General features: G+C 44.1%; 1 protein-coding gene across 27 annotated transcripts in view; it reads left to right on the plus strand.

Moving 5' to 3' along the window:
* Positions 1-3561: 3561 nt before the first annotated feature.
* The window catches only part of CAMK2B (calcium/calmodulin dependent protein kinase II beta), a 212490-nt gene continuing 198146 nt past the window's right edge, over positions 3562-17905 (plus strand). For 12 of the 27 annotated variants that reach the window (XM_069766720.1, XM_069766748.1, XM_069766739.1 and 9 more), the window contains exon 1: positions 4104-4269. In XM_069766720.1, coding sequence (XP_069622821.1) covers positions 4211-4269 — 59 coding nt within the window. In that variant the 5' untranslated portion in view covers positions 4104-4210. Of the gene's footprint in view, positions 4270-17905 lie in introns of all 27 variants that reach the window. The other 15 variants (XM_069766729.1, XM_069766738.1, XM_069766727.1 and 12 more) reach the window with 10 other exon arrangements.

Raw genomic sequence — 17905 nt, forward strand, 5'->3', positions numbered from 1 at the left:
TCTGGTCCTCTTCCAGGGTCCTTAGCATTTGAATCAGAGTGCGGTTAAATCTTTCACAAGCCCCATTCCCCTGTGGATGATAAGGGGTGGTCCGGGACTTATCGATTTTGTACAGCTGGTGCAGCTCCTCCATCACTCTTCCAAGGAAGCAGGCCCCTTGATCAGAATGGATGCACTTGGGACACCCATACACCTGTATGAAGTGTTTGCAAATTGCGTGAGCAGCAGACTCGGCAGTCTGGTTTCACGTGGGCGTCACTACGGGGATATTTAGTAAGGTGGTCTATCATCACTAAACAATGCTCATAGCCTTGGTGTGCTGGTCCAATTGTCAAGTAATCTATTGCCAGTAGGTCCATGGGGCCAGAAGACCTCACCGTCTCTGTGGGGGCTCGTTGTTCTCGTGGTTTGACCAGCTCACAACTTCTGCATTGCTGACATACTTTCTCCACAATGTTCCTTAAGTGGGGATGATAAAATAGGCGCTGTAACCACTGGAAAGTTTGTTCTGGCCCAAAGTGTGCTCCTTTCTCATGTGCTTCCTTAGCCACCTGATCTATCAAGGACGAGGGAATCACCGTCTGTCATACAAGACTGAGTTCTGTTTGCAGGAAAACCTTCCGGAACAGGATACCATCCCGCAACTGGAGCCTCTCCCACTGGCGTAGCATCTTCAGTATTTCAGGTGACATGGACCTCCTCTCGTGCCGATTGGGCATTTGTTCAGACACGACCCACCTTCTCAACTGAGCTAGCTCTGGATCCTCCTGCTGCACTCGGACCCACTCATCGCGGGGCTGCTCCAGCAAATTCATACAGGTCTCTTCCTGTTCTATTTCCCGCGTCGCCGCCACTGTCCTGGCACTCTCTCCAAAACCTGGAACCTCCACATCTTCCAGTTCTTCATCCTGGCTGGGTGCTGGTTTGCGATAGTTTACTCGGGAGAGGGCATCCGCATGAATATTCTCAGCTCCTCTTTTATACGAGATTCTTTATCGGAACTTGGCTATTCGGGCTACCCAACATTGTTCTAGGGAATGATGGTTGATTTCATTGTAGCTAGGTATGTACCCGAGGTCTTTATATATAGGTCTCTGTAATGAAATTCTTTTTTGTTATTTGACCCGGTACTATATTGTTGGGCCCTAGTTGTTCGATAGACAAATTATATTATTGACATATCCATCTGAAAATGTATATATGAAACTTACCCACTATAGCATTTTTGTATTAGGTCTAGTGATTTATTTTATGGTTATTGTGTAAACATCTATATGCCCCATTGTAAGTCTAAACTATGCTTCACGTTTATGTGATTGTTAAATGTTTTTAATGGCAGCGCTGATTGTTATCTAATAAAGCTTACATTACACTTTATCTGTTCTTGTGCCTCTTTTTCTTGGTCTACTGCTGTATTTGCTGTGGCACAAGGGTAGCACCCTGCAAGTATATATTTCCTTTACTCATGAGCGGTGCCCACTTTTTCTCTATATTTAACTAAAAAAACGCACCAAAAATGCACCTAAACCTGCGTTTTTGACGCAGCTTCTTTCCTGCCAAGAAGATCAGGTTTTGCTGCAGAAATAAAAAAGCAGCAAAAACGCCCTGTGTGAACTTTACCGTGGCTGAGATGTCGCGGTTCCTTCCACCTCTCAATAATATCACTCATAGGTGATGGGGGGAAATTTAGGAGGGAAGAAATATCATGATCTGACTTGTGACCCTGGTGGCCCCGATTACAGGACTGCGCTGGTATCAGGGAGCTCTTTGGAATGAGCCATATTGTCACAAATATTAGTTAAGGCAGACGGAATGGCAAGGACCAGATGTTATATTCTGGGGGCAATGGGACTGAAGAAAAAAAACTGAATTCAAAGATTAAGATGTTTCCCAGAACTTTTGTCCATATAGTGTAGATCAGCTGCCTGGAGCCTATGAGCTACGCCAAACTTCACAATGAAGGCAATGGTGCGCCGTGGCTCCCTTCAACAGGACGCTGAGCCCTGGCATCCAGATTCATATGGTGCCATATAACAGAGATAATCAACCCTAGAAGCATTGATTGTAGTGGAGAATGCAGCGCCTACCAGAGGCACCACATGGCGGCACATGTATTGCCTATGGATCCCTACTGTGAACCTGTAGGGGCTCCATGCATCATGAATACAGACTGTTTGCACAGTGTACTGTACACAGTATAGTTCTCAGTACGGAGCTGTTTTAGGAGATATACTCTGTCCTAGGCGCAATGCTTCACGGGAAGAATATCTCCGTTATCCAATAGAGCGTGTTGCCAAATTAAGAGGATTCTTTTATTCAGCATTGCCGATGCTGGATTTCGTCTCATTATTACAGCCAATGGAGCGTGTCATAATTTTTTTTTGTCTGATATATACAAAATGCAAGAGGAAAAAAAACAAAAACTTTGTATGGCTATTTTTGACATTTAAAATATACAGTGGGGGATGAAATATTTCAAGGTGGCAAAGATTACATAAAAAAGCTGCCTTAAAACCACAGTGGTCACTAATATAGATATAGCGTGTAAACAGTGATTGGTAAGTTCCCATGTATTAATACGTCACATCTGATTTCAGCAGTACAATGTTATCAAGGCAAAACAGCTGCCAAAATCGTTTCCAAATTCGCCCAAACAATTCCCAGTCTGATAATTATTGATTTTATATTTAGTATTTATCTTTGCTGTTATAACCCAAACTAGCCAGAGACGTATAGTAAATTTTTGTATTGATTGATGAATGCTTGTTCCCCCCCATTCTCCTAGAAGCAAAATACTTCATGGCATCTACGGTACTTAAAGGGAATCTGTCACCAGGTTGTTACTACTTAATTTGAGAGCAGTATAATGTAGAGACAAAGATCCTGGTTCCAATGATGTATCACTTACTGGGCTGCTTTGTGTAGTTTTTATAAAATCACTGTTTTATCAGCCGAAGATTATCATTAGAGGACTAGTAGTAAGCCTGCTCCCAGGTAGTCCAATCCCGCCTCCACCACTGATTGGTAGCTTAAGCTGAAAGCTGCCAATCAGTGGTGTGGGCGGGGTTATACACAGCTCGGCATTCAGAGAGCTGGTAGATCTGCAGCAGAGAAAACAGGGATTTTATCAAAATGGCAGCAAGCAACCCAGTAAATAACACATCACTGGAATCGGGGTCTCTTCCCCTACATCATGCTGCTCTCGGATGGGGTAGCAAAAACCTGGTGACAGATTCCCTTTAATTGCTTGCCATAGATCCACAAGGCATTTTTTCAGTCTGGCATGTCATGAAATTAATTTTACCCGATCCCTGTGATTCCGTGGATCAATTTCCAGTTTAGGCATAAAATTGAATCTTGTTTGTCCAAGTGATCACTTAATAAATTAGTTTGCCCCCCTCCCCATTGACTGATGTAATTGGCCTTCTCGTTATAGAGCTCTGGAATATGGTGGGCCAATATAAATAATAGGAAATACATCTAGAATAGTTCATTGGATGTAACTGGTCATACTGGGCCAAATATCATCCATACATTCTGACATGTTATTCTATAGTAGATGGTCTCGAGAGATGCTGGTGGCCTACATTAACCCTTTTGCGCTTGCATCTGCAGTGCTAGGCGTGAAAGAATCGCCAGTAGATTTGAGCCGCTGTCCTGTCCTCACACTTTCTCTCCTGTCTCTCCCTCTCGTTCTGTCATCCCCCTGTATCTCTACTCTATCTCTGCCCTCCCTCTCTCTCGCTCTCTCCTTTTTCTCCCTCCCATTCCTCCCTCTTGTTCTCTCTCAGTCTGAAATTAATACAGGCAAGGCACATCCAGAGCAGCTCCTGACTACCTTTCCTCTCTTTCTCTCTCTCTCTCTTTCTCCCTATCTTCCCTAATTCCTGCAATCTCCCCTCTCCTCTGTCTCTCTTCCCATACCTCTCCGACCATTCTCTATTATTCTTTATCTATTCTGGGATTTTTTTTTAATATATTTTATTTATTTTATTCTTTTTTTGGTTCCTGGTAGAAAAGAGACGCAGAGATCCCTACAGGAGGGGCACACGGGGAAAGAAAAAAAAAAAAGCAAATAACAGGACTAGAAGGGTTGCAAATTACCCAGATCAGAGCCACTCGCCCCTGCCAGTCTCACTAAATCAAGGCTGAAGAGATCTCTTCCTTCCTAGAGCCAAGAACCTCTGCAGAGCCCGGATCCCATGCAGACATGGCTGTAACCTGCACACGTTTTACAGATGAATACCAGCTGTATGAAGAGATTGGCAAGTAAGGCACCATCTGATTCCTCACCTGCAGCCGGAGCAATAAGGCACCCCGTGGGGAGGGCTATCCATTGACGCCACCCCTTGATTCTAGGTTCTTGTACATCTGTACGCTATATGCACCATTTATAGGTTATTTTTTATAAGACCGGGGGATGCAAACTAAGGCCATCTGGCGCAGATGGGGACACGTAGGGTGTGTGATGCAAGGGGGTCATTGGTGCTGAGTAAAGAATTCGGCAACCCAACTCATGATGCTATTGCAGATATCTATACGTGTCCGAGTACCTGTAGTACATGGAAAAACCGGTTGCATTTCCCTACGTTGCTGATCTGTATATAGATTTGCACGAATAATGTGTGTATGTCTGGGAGCCACTGCTGTGTGTCTGCGTATATTCCTTCGGGGGAGGTGATTAGATTCAGGGTGAGGTTTGGGGCGACGGGGGCTGGGGTTGGATGTGTAAAGCTAAAGACTAGTCATGGATTGCAGGGGCATTATCATAGGTGACTGGCACCCACTGCCGGGCAGAAATAACGTAGGGGGGGGGAATGGTGTTGGGAGGAGAAGGTTGCGTACTTGTCAAATAGCCAGGCATAATTTAGCATTACTATTGACGATCCTGGGTGTACCGGTTGGTAATTGGCGAGCGATGTATGGAGCGTATTGAGTTATTGATACATCATTATTTTCCGGCTACCTATGTATGGCATGAGCTATTGGCAAAGTCTGGAAATGCAGAGACTGTCAATTAGGGATATCAGAGGGAGTATCTGAGAGTGATTGATACATCTAAAGTCCGTGGGGGATGGATTACTGCATCTATTAATTAGCGTATTCGTTTTAAAGTCAATGATGGATATAGTTCATAGATAATGGACTTCATTACTGATAAGTAATTGTGAGCTATGGATATTAATAATCAGAGTTGGCTATCGATGAACGGTTAGGACGTATGGATGTGAATTATGGCCATATATGGCCATCGAAAGGAGTTATTCTTCCCCGCCCGGCTACGGTATTTAATGGGTGATTGGTACGAGGGTCTATGAAGATGAAGCTTTGATTGGCAGGTGCACTGGAATCTCTCTGTCCCCTGGATGCTCTCCCTCTGCCTCCTCCTCCTCCTCCCGCAGGTCCTCCTGGTTTCCTGAGCGTTATTCCGCCTCCTGTTATGATGTCACACTTGGCTCTCACATGGATGAGGTTTTCAGGACAGGGCCTGTGAGATATAGGGTCAGGGAGTCACCAGGGATCCGAGACAACGAGATATGGGGAAGAGCCATCAATGAATCAATTGCATACATCATTGAGGCTTGCAGTAGAATATAGCTAAACGTTTGCACCAGTGCAGAGCGTCCTTAACTGAAATGCATTGAAGGACCACTGGAGATGTGATTGTTAAACATGTTCTTGGCAAAATATCCAAAATCCAGGACAGACCTTTTGTCTGTGCACCCCTGCCATACAGGAGCAGGACTAGGTACTGTTTGGAACACCATAACCCCAATCTGCTCTGCGGAGATGATGATGATCCAGGTGTTTCCTCATAGATGTATTAATATATGTCAGCTCGAGAGCAGGGAGAAGGTAACTGTGTTGTGGGCTCAATAGAGACCTATATATAGATCCATGATGGATGCGTATGTACGAGGCCACCATACATATCTGCAGTTTTCATTGCTGTCATTGTGCTACCACCATCCTTCTTCACACTCCATGATATATCACTGGACTATACTCATAAGGGACCAGATCCGTTTCTTCAATATTTTCCATTAATCATAGGGCTAGAAAATAGGTTTCCTGCAGATACCAATACTCTGGCTTCATTATACAAGGGTCATAGGTCTAGAAGTAATTCACATTTAGGCAATTAATATAATTATATTTAATGGTCAAGCCATTGGAAAGAATACTATAAAATGGAAAGAAACCTGTGACAGATCATGATGACGACGATGAAGGGGATATGCATATGTTGCTGGTCATAAACATCTAATCTATTGTAAATAATGGTTAATTAATTCATTAAGGCATGAAGTATGCCAGTGCCTCTCACAGGAGCCAATTAAAAAGGAGGGAGATTGTCTCCCACCCTTAAAATTTGTCTCAAATTTTTTTGGGGGACTCATTGTCTTTAATAGGGTTTACTAATCCCCTTTGCAGTGAAAGCCCCACAATCAGATGTAATGACTACATTTTTTCCATGTGTCTATTTGTCTTCAGTGCTGGTTTTTGAAAAATGAAGACTTACATGCCACGGTATCCAGAAAAAAATAATGGGCATGCACTGTTACTGTCGGATGTTGGTGATGCCCTTGAATTGTGTTTCTCGAACAACAGATTCCATTGTTATATATATGATGTGTCAGATATACCTAAGAAAATAGAAGAGAGTGTTAGCGGTAAATAACAAAAAATTATATTCAATCCTGGGTGAGCTATAATAACTCCAACATTGGGACCTACAAGGGATAAAAATGAATCGATCTCCCAATCGATCAATATCGTTCAAAAATCAATTCTGACCCTTGTGGCCATCAGATTGGATCAATGGTTGGCTGTGTCTTATATATATACTGTATGTAGTGTGATAAGTGTTGATAGTATAAGGTAATCCATAGTGTATAGCAGTGTTTAATGTATAGTGATGCAATGCATGACAGATAGGTGTTGTAGTGTTTGCATAGAATGTAGGTGAAAGGTAATGTCTGCCCAGCAACAGACAGCAGAGTCAGAGAGAGTGTCAATGTTGGAACTAACATACAGGGGGGGGGCTTAGTGATAGGGAAAGGACTGTGCTTACTGGTTAGAGTTAGACAGAAGTTAGAGTCTGAAGAAGAAACAAGTGTGCAGTGCTGTCAAGCGGTGAGCCACAGCATAAAGAGAATTACGGACAGGGATAGTGAGATCCTGAAGAGTATTACTGACGAAACATAGTGGCCTTCCACCTTTAAGGGTTCCTTGGATAGGACAACGTGCCATAAGAAACTCAAGAGCTTGCTAGGGCTGAAGGTAACAGGCCCAAAGAGGACTGAGAGTGCGGGACTAGTGAGGTTCCTGAGCAGTAGATCCAAGGCGTCCAGCATAATTGGACTCAGAACCGCTGAGCGCGTAGAGAGAAATTCGATGATTAGGACTGTATCCTAGAAGTTGGGTAGTGACGAAGTAGGGCAAAACAGTGTGCTTCACTGGCCCTGGAGTAGACTACAGTGGAAGGAAACGATGCGTGTGAAGATGCTTTTCACTGTGAAGGAAATGTGCTTAAGACTGTGTACTCGCTTTTTCTTGTACATAACCCTCATTAAGTTCAGTAAAGTCCCCATGTTAGAACAGACGTCTCCTTCATTAATTTGTGAAATTCGTGGTCCTGGCCAGCCAATACCAACGGTTAAAGGAAACTTGCACGGGCGCAAGTCCCTCACTTTACCAACATCCCGCCAACTGTATCTTTTCCTGTAAGTGCCAGGGTGTTATGAAGTAGCAGCTTGGCCATGGCCACTGACCACAGTCACTTTACAATAGGAAGACTCTGGGTACCACATTTACAATATCTCATGCCTAGTGCAGGGGCTAAGGTAAGGTGAATTTTGATTAGGCATGATTCAGATTTCACATACTTGGTGCAGATTTTATGTGTGGATTTTACACACAAAAAATTGCATTATTTTACAGAGCCAGCAAAGTGTTTTAACTTAAAGGGGATGTCCATGGTGCACACTGTCAGGATTTGCCGGCCGCTGGCAGTGAGCGATCATGTGACCGCAAGTATCCAATATGCATACTCCTGACCACATTCAGATTTCACCTATTGAAAAAAAAAAACAACTGAAAAGTGCTTTAAAGTCTGCATCACGTCAATTTCTGTTGTAGAAATGTATCTTTTTTGGTGCAAATTTTATTCAATCATTTCAATTGGAACCCAAAATTCACAGGATAAAACTATTAGCCTTGTTGTGTTCTTGCAAGCAATGAATAAGTGAGGAAAATATGCTCGGATTTTAGGTGCAGAATTTCTGAGAATTTTATTTTAGAATTTAACAAATAAAATCTACACTAAAATAGCCTAAATGAAGCCATCTCTAATGAAAAGCTGTGCAAACTTAATTGCCAGAGCTGTTGTCAAATCCTTAAATCCTTCATCTGTTGAGGGTCATGAGGATTTGTGTTCAGAAATCTGTTAGAGGCCATTTTTTCCTAATGGCACACAAAAATATCAGATCAAGATACATAAATTAGCTAAAAATATCTGTATGCTAGTACTTGGCTGCTTGGATTTAATTTCCGCTTTCAAGATTAAATAGAATGGTACTAATTATGATGATGGTGGTGATTTTGACCCAGTTGTTATACGTTTTAAATGCCAACCCATCATGGATAAATAATAATATATGTAAATAAGGATCTGCTACTAGATTGCACAATACAAACCTGGTGAGGCTGGTGCACTTACTTTTAAAAAATGTATTTCAGAATAACTGACATTATAAATGAGCAAAATAAGTCCAGCAAAATAATGAGAGAGCTCAAGTCTTCAGTCTCCTCCCATCTAGCCTGATTGACAGTTCCTCAGTGTCCTTCTTCCCTGCTGCTGCTCAAATCTCACACTGCTCAGTACAGTACGCTAGGTGAGCAGAGATTGAGTTTATCTCATGAATAAGCTAAGATTCTCTCACTGTCAAGACTATAAAAAGGGGGTTATATAGCCATTCTGATATCGTCATTCAAAGTCAGTACCTCAGACCCTTCATGTCTAATATATCTATTTAATAATGAAGAACTGAACCCTTTTAGCCTGGTGAGAGATCCTCTTTAAAGGTCTTTTCACATTTCCGGACACAAATTGTGGAAAAAATAATAAGAGTCACTGATTTGATATTTAATTTATAAAAGGTCAAATGATCATGTTTGATTCTCTAGAGATCACACAGGTGCTTCTCATACAATTAGAATATCATCAAAAAGTTAATTTATTTCAGTTCTTCAATACAAAAAGTGAAACTCATATATTATATAGAGTCATTACAAACAGAGTGATCTATTTCATGTGTTTATTTCTGTTGATGTTGATGATTACGGCTTACAGCCAATGAAAACCCAAACGTTATCATCTAAGTAAATTAGAATAATTAACAAACAAACCTGCAAAGGCTTCCTAGCCATTTAGAAAAGATCCCTTAGTCTGTTTCCATAGGCTCCACAACCATGGAGAAGACTGCTGACTGCTAATGTCCAGAAGGCAGTCATTGACACACTCTACAAGGAGGGTAAGCCACAAAAGGTCATTGATAAAGATGCTGGCTGTTCACAGGGTGCTGTATCCAAGCATATTAATGGGAAGTTGAGTGGAAGGAAAAAGTGTGGTAGCAAAAGGTGCACAAGCAACCAGGATAACCGCAGCCTTGAAAGGATTGTTAAGAAAAAGGCCATTCAAAAATTTGGGGGAGATTCACAAAGAGTGGACTGCTGCTGGAGTCATTGCTTCAAGAGCCACCACACACAGATGTATCCAGGACATGGGCTACAAGTGTCACATTCCTTGTGTCAGGCCACTCATGATCAATAGACAATGCCAGAAACGTCTTACCTGGGCCAAGGCTTAAAAGAACTGGACTGTTGCTCAGTGATCCAAGGTGTTGTTTTCAGATGAAAGTAAATTTTGCATTTCATTTGGAAACCAAGGTCCCAGAGTCTGGAGGAAGAGTGGAGAGGCCACAATCCGAGCTGCTGGAGGTCTAGTGTGAAGTTTCCACAATCAGTGATGGTTTGGGGAGCCATGTCATCTGCTGGTGTAGGTCCACCAAAGTCAGAGCAGCCATCTACCAAAAAATGTTAGAGCACCTCATGCTTCCCTCTGCCGACAAGCTTTTTGGAGATGGAAATGTGATTCTCCAGCAGGACTTGGCACCTGTCCACACTGCCAAAAGTACCAATACCTGGTTTACAAACAATAGTATCACTGTGCTTGATTGGCCAGAAAACCCGCCTGACCTTAACCCCATACAGAATCTATAGGGTATTGTCAAGAGGAAGATGAGAGACACCAGACCCAACAATGCAGACAAGATGAAGGCTGCTATCAAAGCAATCTGGCTTCAATAACACCTCAGCAATGCTGCAGGCTGATCACCTTCATGCCACTCTGCATTGATGCAGTAATTGATGCAAAAGGATCCCCGACCAAGTATTGAGTGCATTTACTGAACATACATTTCAGTAGGCCAACATTTCAGATTTTAAAATCATTTTTTCAAGCTGGTGTTATAAATAGTGATGAGCGAGTGTACTCGTTGCTTGAGTTTTCCCGAGCACGCTCGGGTGACCTCCGAGTATTTGTTATTGCTCGGAGATATAGTTTTCTGTTATGGCTGGCAATCAGGCAACACAGCGTGCAGTAATCAGCGCACATACAGAGATCTGGCAATAACCAAAAACAATAGGACGAGCTCTGAGACGTGGAATCTCTGTAGACTGCAGTACCTGATCTATCCTCACACAACTATAAGCAGCAGTGGATTGCGCCTATCACTACCTATGCAACTCGGCACTGCCTGAGGAGCTGACTAGCCTGAAGATAGAAATACAAGCCTGACTTACCTCAGAGAAATACCCCAAAGGAATAGGCAGCCCCCCACATATAATGACTGTTAGCAAGATGAAAAGACAAACGTAGGAATGAAATAGATTCAGCAAAGTGAGGCCCGATATACTAGACAGAGCGAGGATAGCAAAGAGAACTATGCAGTCTACAAAAAACCCTAAAACGAAAACCACGCAAAGGGGCAAAAAGACCCACCGTGCCGAACTAACAGCACGGCGGTGCACCCCTTTGCTTCTCAGAGCTTCCAGCAAAAGTAAATAGCAAGCTGGACAGAAAAAACAGAAAACAAACTAGAAGCACTTATCTAGCAGAGCAGCAGGCCCAAGGAAAGATGCAGTAGCTCAGATCCAACACTGGAACATTGACAAGGAGCAAGGAAGACAGACTCAGGTGGAGCTAAATAGCAAGGCAGCCAACGAGCTCACCAAAACACCTGAGGGAGGAAGCCCAGAGACTGCAATACCACTTGTGACCACAGAAGTGAATTCAGCCACAGAATTCACAACAGTACCCCCCCCTTGAGGAGGGGTCACCGAACCCTCACCAGAACCCCCAGGCCGACCAGGATGAGCCACATGAAAGGCACGAACGATCTGGGGCATGGACATCAGAGGCAAAAACCCAGGAATTATCTTCCTGAGCATAACCCTTCCATTTGACCAGATACTGGAGTTTCCGTCTAGAGACACGAGAATCCAAAATCTTCTCCACAATATACTCCAATTCCCCCTCCACCAAAACAGGGGCAGGAGGCTCCACAGATGGAACCATAGGTGCCACGTATCTCCTCAACAACGACCTATGGAATACATTATGTATAGAAAAGGAGTCTGGGAGGATCAGACGAAAAGACACCGGATTGAGAATCTCAGAAATCCTATACGGACCAATAAAACGAGGTTTAAATTTAGGAGAGGAAACCTTCATAGGAATATGACGAGAAGATAACCAAACCAGATCCCCAACACGAAGTCGGGGTCCCACACGGCGTCTGCGATTAGCGAAAAGCTGAGCCTTCTCCTGGGACAAGGTCAAATTGTCCACTACCTGAGTCCAGATCTGCTGCAACCTGTAGACCACAGAATCCACACCAGGACAGTCCGAAGACTCAACCTGTCCTGAAGAGAAACGAGGATGCAACCCAGAATTGCAGAAAAATGGAGAGACCAAGGTAGCCGAGCTGGCCCGATTATTAAGGGCGAACTCAGCCAACGGCAAAAATGACACCCAATCATCCTGGTCAGCGGAAACAAAACATCTCAGATATGTTTCCAAGGTCTGATTGGTTCGTTCGGTCTGGCCATTAGTCTGAGGATGGAAGGCCGAGGAGAAAGATAGGTCAATGCCCATCCTACCACAAAAGGCTCGCCAGAACCTCGAGACAAACTGGGAACCTCTGTCAGAAACAATATTCTCAGGAATGCCATGTAAACGAACCACATGCTGGAAGAACAAAGGCACCAAATCAGAGGAGGAAGGCAATTTAACCAAAGGCACCAGATGGACCATTTTAGAAAAGCGATCACAGACCACCCAAATGACCGACATTTTTTGAGAAACGGGAAGGTCAGAAATGAAATCCATCGAAATATGTGTCCAAGGCCTCTTCGGGACCGGCAAGGGCAAAAGCAACCCACTGGCACGTGAACAGCAGGGCTTAGCCCTAGCACAAATTCCACAGGACTGCACAAAAGCACGCACATCCCGCGACAGAGATGGCCACCAGAAGGATCTAGCAACCAACTCCCTGGTACCAAAGATTCCTGGATGACCGGCCAGCACCGAACAATGAAGTTCAGAGATAACTTTACTAGTCCACCTATCAGGGACGAACAGTTTCTCGGCCGGACAACGATCAGGTTTATTAGCCTGAAATTTCTGCAACACTCTCCGCAAATCAGGGGAGATGGCAGACACAATGACTCCTTCCTTGAGGATACTCGCCGGCTCAGATAACCCCGGAGAGTCGGGCACAAAACTCCTAGACAGAGCATCCGCCTTCACATTTTTAGAGCCCGGAAGGTATGAAATCACAAAATCAAAACGAGCAAAAAATAACGACCAACGGGCCTGTCTAGGATTCAAGCGCTTGGCAGACTCAAGATAAGTAAGGTTCTTATGATCAGTCAAAACCACCACGCGATGCTTAGCACCCTCAAGCCAATGACGCCACTCCTCGAATGCCCACTTCATGGCCAGCAACTCTCGGTTGCCCACATCATAATTACGCTCAGCAGCAGAAAATTTCCTGGAAAAGAAAGCACATGGTTTGAACACTGAGCAACCAGAACCTCTCTGTGACAAAACCGCCCCTGCACCAATCTCAGAAGCATCAACCTCGACCTGGAACGGAAGAGAAACATCAGGTTGACACAACACAGGGGCACAGCAAAAACGACGCTTCAACTCCTGAAAAGCTTCCACGGCAGCAGAAGACCAATTAACCAAATCAGCACCCTTCTTGGTCAAATCGGTCAATGGTCTGGCAATGCTAGAAAAATTACAGATGAAGCGACGATAAAAATTAGCAAAGCCCAGGAATTTCTGCAGACTTTTTAGAGATGTCGGCTGAGTCCAATCCTGGATGGCCTGAACCTTAACCGGATCCATCTCGATAGTAGAAGGGGAAAAGATGAACCCCAAAAATGAAACTTTCTGCACACCGAAGAGACACTTTGATCCCTTCACGAACAAGGAATTAGCACGCAGTACCTGGAAAACCATTCTGACTTGCTTCACATGAGACTCCCAATCATCTGAGAAGATCAAAATGTCATCCAAGTAAACAATCAAGAATTTATCCAGATACTCACGGAAAATGTCATGCATAAAAGACTGAAAAACAGATGGAGCATTGGCAAGTCCGAACGGCATCACCAGATACTCAAAATGACCCTCGGGCGTATTAAATGCCGTTTTCCATTCATCTCCCTGCCTGATTCTCACCAGATTATACGCACCACGAAGATCAATCTTAGTAAACCAACTAGCCCCCTTAATCCGAGCAAACAAGTCAGAAATCAATGGCAAGGGATACTGAAACTTAACAGTGATCTTATTAAGAAGGCGGTAATCAATACACGGTCTTAGCGAACCATCCTTCTTGGCTACAAAAAAGAACCCTGCTCCCAATGGTGACGACGATGGGCGAATATGTCCCTTCTCCAGGGACTCCTTCACATAACTGCGCATAGCGGTGTGTTCAGGTACGGACAAATTAAATAAACGACCCTTAGGGAATTTACTACCAGGAATCAAATCGATAGCACAATCACAATTCCTATGCGGAGGTAGGGCATCAGACTTGGACTCTTCAAATACATCCTGAAAGTCCGACAAGAACTCTGGGATGTCAGAAGGAATGGATGACGAAATAGACAAAAATGGAACATCACCATGTACTCCCTGACAACCCCAGCTGGTTACCGACATAGAGTTCCAATCCAATACTGGATTATGGGTTTGTAGCCATGGCAACCCCAACACGACCACATCATGCAAATTATGCAGTACCAGAAAGCGAATAACTTCCTGATGTGCAGGAGCAATGCACATGGTCAGCTGGGCCCAGTACTGAGGCTTATTCTTGGCCAAAGGTGTAGCATCAATTCCTCTCAACGGAATAGGACACCGCAAAGGCTCCAAGAAAAATCCACAACGTTTAGCATAATCCAAATCCATCAGATTCAGGGCAGCGCCTGAATCCACAAACGCCATGACAGAATACGATGACAAAGAGCACATTAAGGTAATGGACAAAAGGAATTTGGACTGTACAGTACCAATAACGGCAGAGCTATCGAACCGCCTAGTGCGTTTAGGACAATTAGAAATAGCATGAGTAGAATCACCACAATAGAAACACAGTCTGTTCAGACGTCTGTGTTCTTGCCGTTCTACTTTAGTCATAGTCCTGTCGCACTGCATAGGCTCAGGTTTACTCTCAGACAATACCGCCAGATGGTGCACAGATTTACGCTCGCGCAAGCGACGACCGATCTGAATGGCCAAGGACATAGACTCATTCAAACCAGCAGGCATAGGAAATCCCACCATTACATCCTTAAGAGCTTCAGAGAGACCCTTTCTGAACAAAGCCGCTAGTGCAGATTCATTCCACAGAGTGAGTACTGACCACTTCCTAAATTTCTGACAATATACTTCTACATCATCCTGACCCTGGCATAAAGCCAGCAGATTTTTCTCAGCCTGATCCACTGAATTAGGCTCATCGTAAAGCAATCCCAGCGCCTGGAAAAATGCATCAACATTACTCAATGCAGAATCTCCTGGTGCAAGAGAAAACGCCCAGTCCTGTGGGTCGCCGCGCAAAAAAGAAATAATAATCAAAACCTGTTGAATAGGATTACCAGAAGAATGAGGTTTCAAGGCCAAAAATAGCTTACAATTATTTCTGAAGCTCAGGAATTTAGTTCTGTCACCAAAAAACAAATCAGGAATCGGAATTCTTGGTTCTAGCATCGATTTCTGATCAATAGTATCTTGAATCTTTTGTACATTTACAACGAGATTATCCATTGAGGAGCACAGAGCCTGAATATCCATGTCCACAGCTGTGTCCTGAAGCACTCTAATGTCTAGGGGAAAAAAAAGACTGAAGACAGAGCTAAGAAAAAAAAATGCTGTCAGGATTTCTTTTTTCCCTCTATTGGGAATCATTGGTGTGGCTCCTTGTACTGTTATGGCTGGCAATCAGGCAACACAGCGTGCAGTAATCAGCGCACATACAGAGATCTGGCAATAACCAAAAACAATAGGACGAGCTCTGAGACGTGGAATCTCTGTAGACTGCAGTACCTGATCTATCCTCACACAACTATAAGCAGCAGTGGATTGCGCCTATCACTACCTATGCAACTCGGCACTGCCTGAGGAGCTGACTAGCCTGAAGATAGAAATACAAGCCTGACTTACCTCAGAGAAATACCCCAAAGGAATAGGCAGCCCCCCACATATAATGACTGTTAGCAAGATGAAAAGACAAACGTAGGAATGAAATAGATTCAGCAAAGTGAGGCCCGATATACTAGACAGAGCGAGGATAGCAAAGAGAACTATGCAGTCTACAAAAAACCCTAAAACGAAAACCACGCAAAGGGGCAAAAAGACCCACCGTGCCGAACTAACAGCACGGCGGTGCACCCCTTTGCTTCTCAGAGCTTCCAGCAAAAGTAAATAGCAAGCTGGACAGAAAAAACAGAAAACAAACTAGAAGCACTTATCTAGCAGAGCAGCAGGCCCAAGGAAAGATGCAGTAGCTCAGATCCAACACTGGAACATTGACAAGGAGCAAGGAAGACAGACTCAGGTGGAGCTAAATAGCAAGGCAGCCAACGAGCTCACCAAAACACCTGAGGGAGGAAGCCCAGAGACTGCAATACCACTTGTGACCACAGAAGTGAATTCAGCCACAGAATTCACAACAGTTTTCATCGCCTCAGTTGCACGATTTACTCCATAAAGTTTGACGGACCCCATTAAATGCTCCATATTAAAATATACCCCATATAATCTGCAAAAAGGGTAATAAGGGCCCCATAAGATGTTCCATAGAGATATTTGCCCTATATAGTGCTGCACAAATGTTATGGCCCCATAAGATGCTCCATACAGTCTCTTGCCCCATATAATGCTGCACAAGCGTTATGGCCCCCTAAGATGCTCCGTGCAGTCACTTGCCCCATTATAATGCTGCACAAGCGTTATGGCCCCATAAGATGCTCCGTACAGTCACTTGCCCCATTATAATGCCGCACAAGCGTTATGGCCCCATAAGATGCTCCGTACAGTCACTTGCCCCATTATAATGCTGCACAAGCGTTATTGCCCCATAAGATGCTCCATATAAAGCTGTGCCCCATATATAATGCTCTGTACCGTTCATTATTGCCCCATAAGATGCTCCATATAAAGCTGTGCCATATACAATGCTCTGCAGCATTCATTATTGCCGATTACGATGCTCCATATAAAGCTGTGCCCCATATAATGCTCTGTACCATTCATTATTGCCCCATAAGATGCTCCATATAAAGCTGTGCCCTACATACAATGCTCTGTACCGTTCATTATTGCCTCATAGGATGCTCCATATAAAGCTGTGCCCCATATATAATGCTGCTGCTGCTGCAATAAAAAAAAATGACATACTCACCTCTCTTGCTGCCTGCAGCTCCTCAGCGTCCCGTCTCTCCGCACTGACTGTTCAGGCAGAGGGCGGCGCACACACTAGTACGTCATCGCGCCCTCTGACCTGAACAGTCAGAGCAAGAGGACGGAAAGACTGAGCGGCGCCCGGCGTGTGGAACGCGGACAGGTAAATATGACATACTTAGTAATGAAAAAGAAAATCCAGCTCACCATAGTAACAGTTCAACTCGGAGCACGGAAACGCTGTGTCAAGGCGTGGGGAATCTAAAAAGCAAAAAAAGAATATCCAGCTCAACGAGACAGTGAAAAGTAAAAACTTGGTACTTTATTCACTTCATGTAGAAGCAGAGGATAAAAACATCAGCACAATAAGGATAAGAACACTATCTATCTACGCGTTTCAGGTGGCAAAGCACCCTTAATCATGACAGGTCACCAGAAAGATCCAAGAGCGAACTGAACCAGTACAAGAACATTGACAGCTGGCATGGAGTAACGATCTGAGTGGAGTTAAATAGAACAGCCAGCCAAAGAATAAACTACGTCACCTGTGGAAGGAACCTCAGAAGCAGCAGCTCCACTCACAGCCACCAGAGGGAGTCCATGGACAGAACTCGCTGAAGTACCATTCATGACCACAGGAGGGAGTTCGAAAACAGAATTCACAACAGTACCCCCCTTGAGGAGGGGTCACCGAACCCTCACCAGAGCCCCCAGGTCGATCAGGATGAGCCAAATGAAAGGCACGAACTAGATCGGCAGCGTGAACATCAGAGGCAAAAACCCAGGAATTATCTTCCTGACCATAACCCTTCCACTTGACCAGGTACTGGAGTTTCCGTCTCGAAATACGAGAATCCAAAA

The sequence above is a fragment of the Ranitomeya imitator genome, chromosome 4, assembly GCF_032444005.1.
Source record: "Ranitomeya imitator isolate aRanImi1 chromosome 4, aRanImi1.pri, whole genome shotgun sequence".
NCBI lineage: Eukaryota > Metazoa > Chordata > Amphibia > Anura > Dendrobatidae > Ranitomeya > Ranitomeya imitator.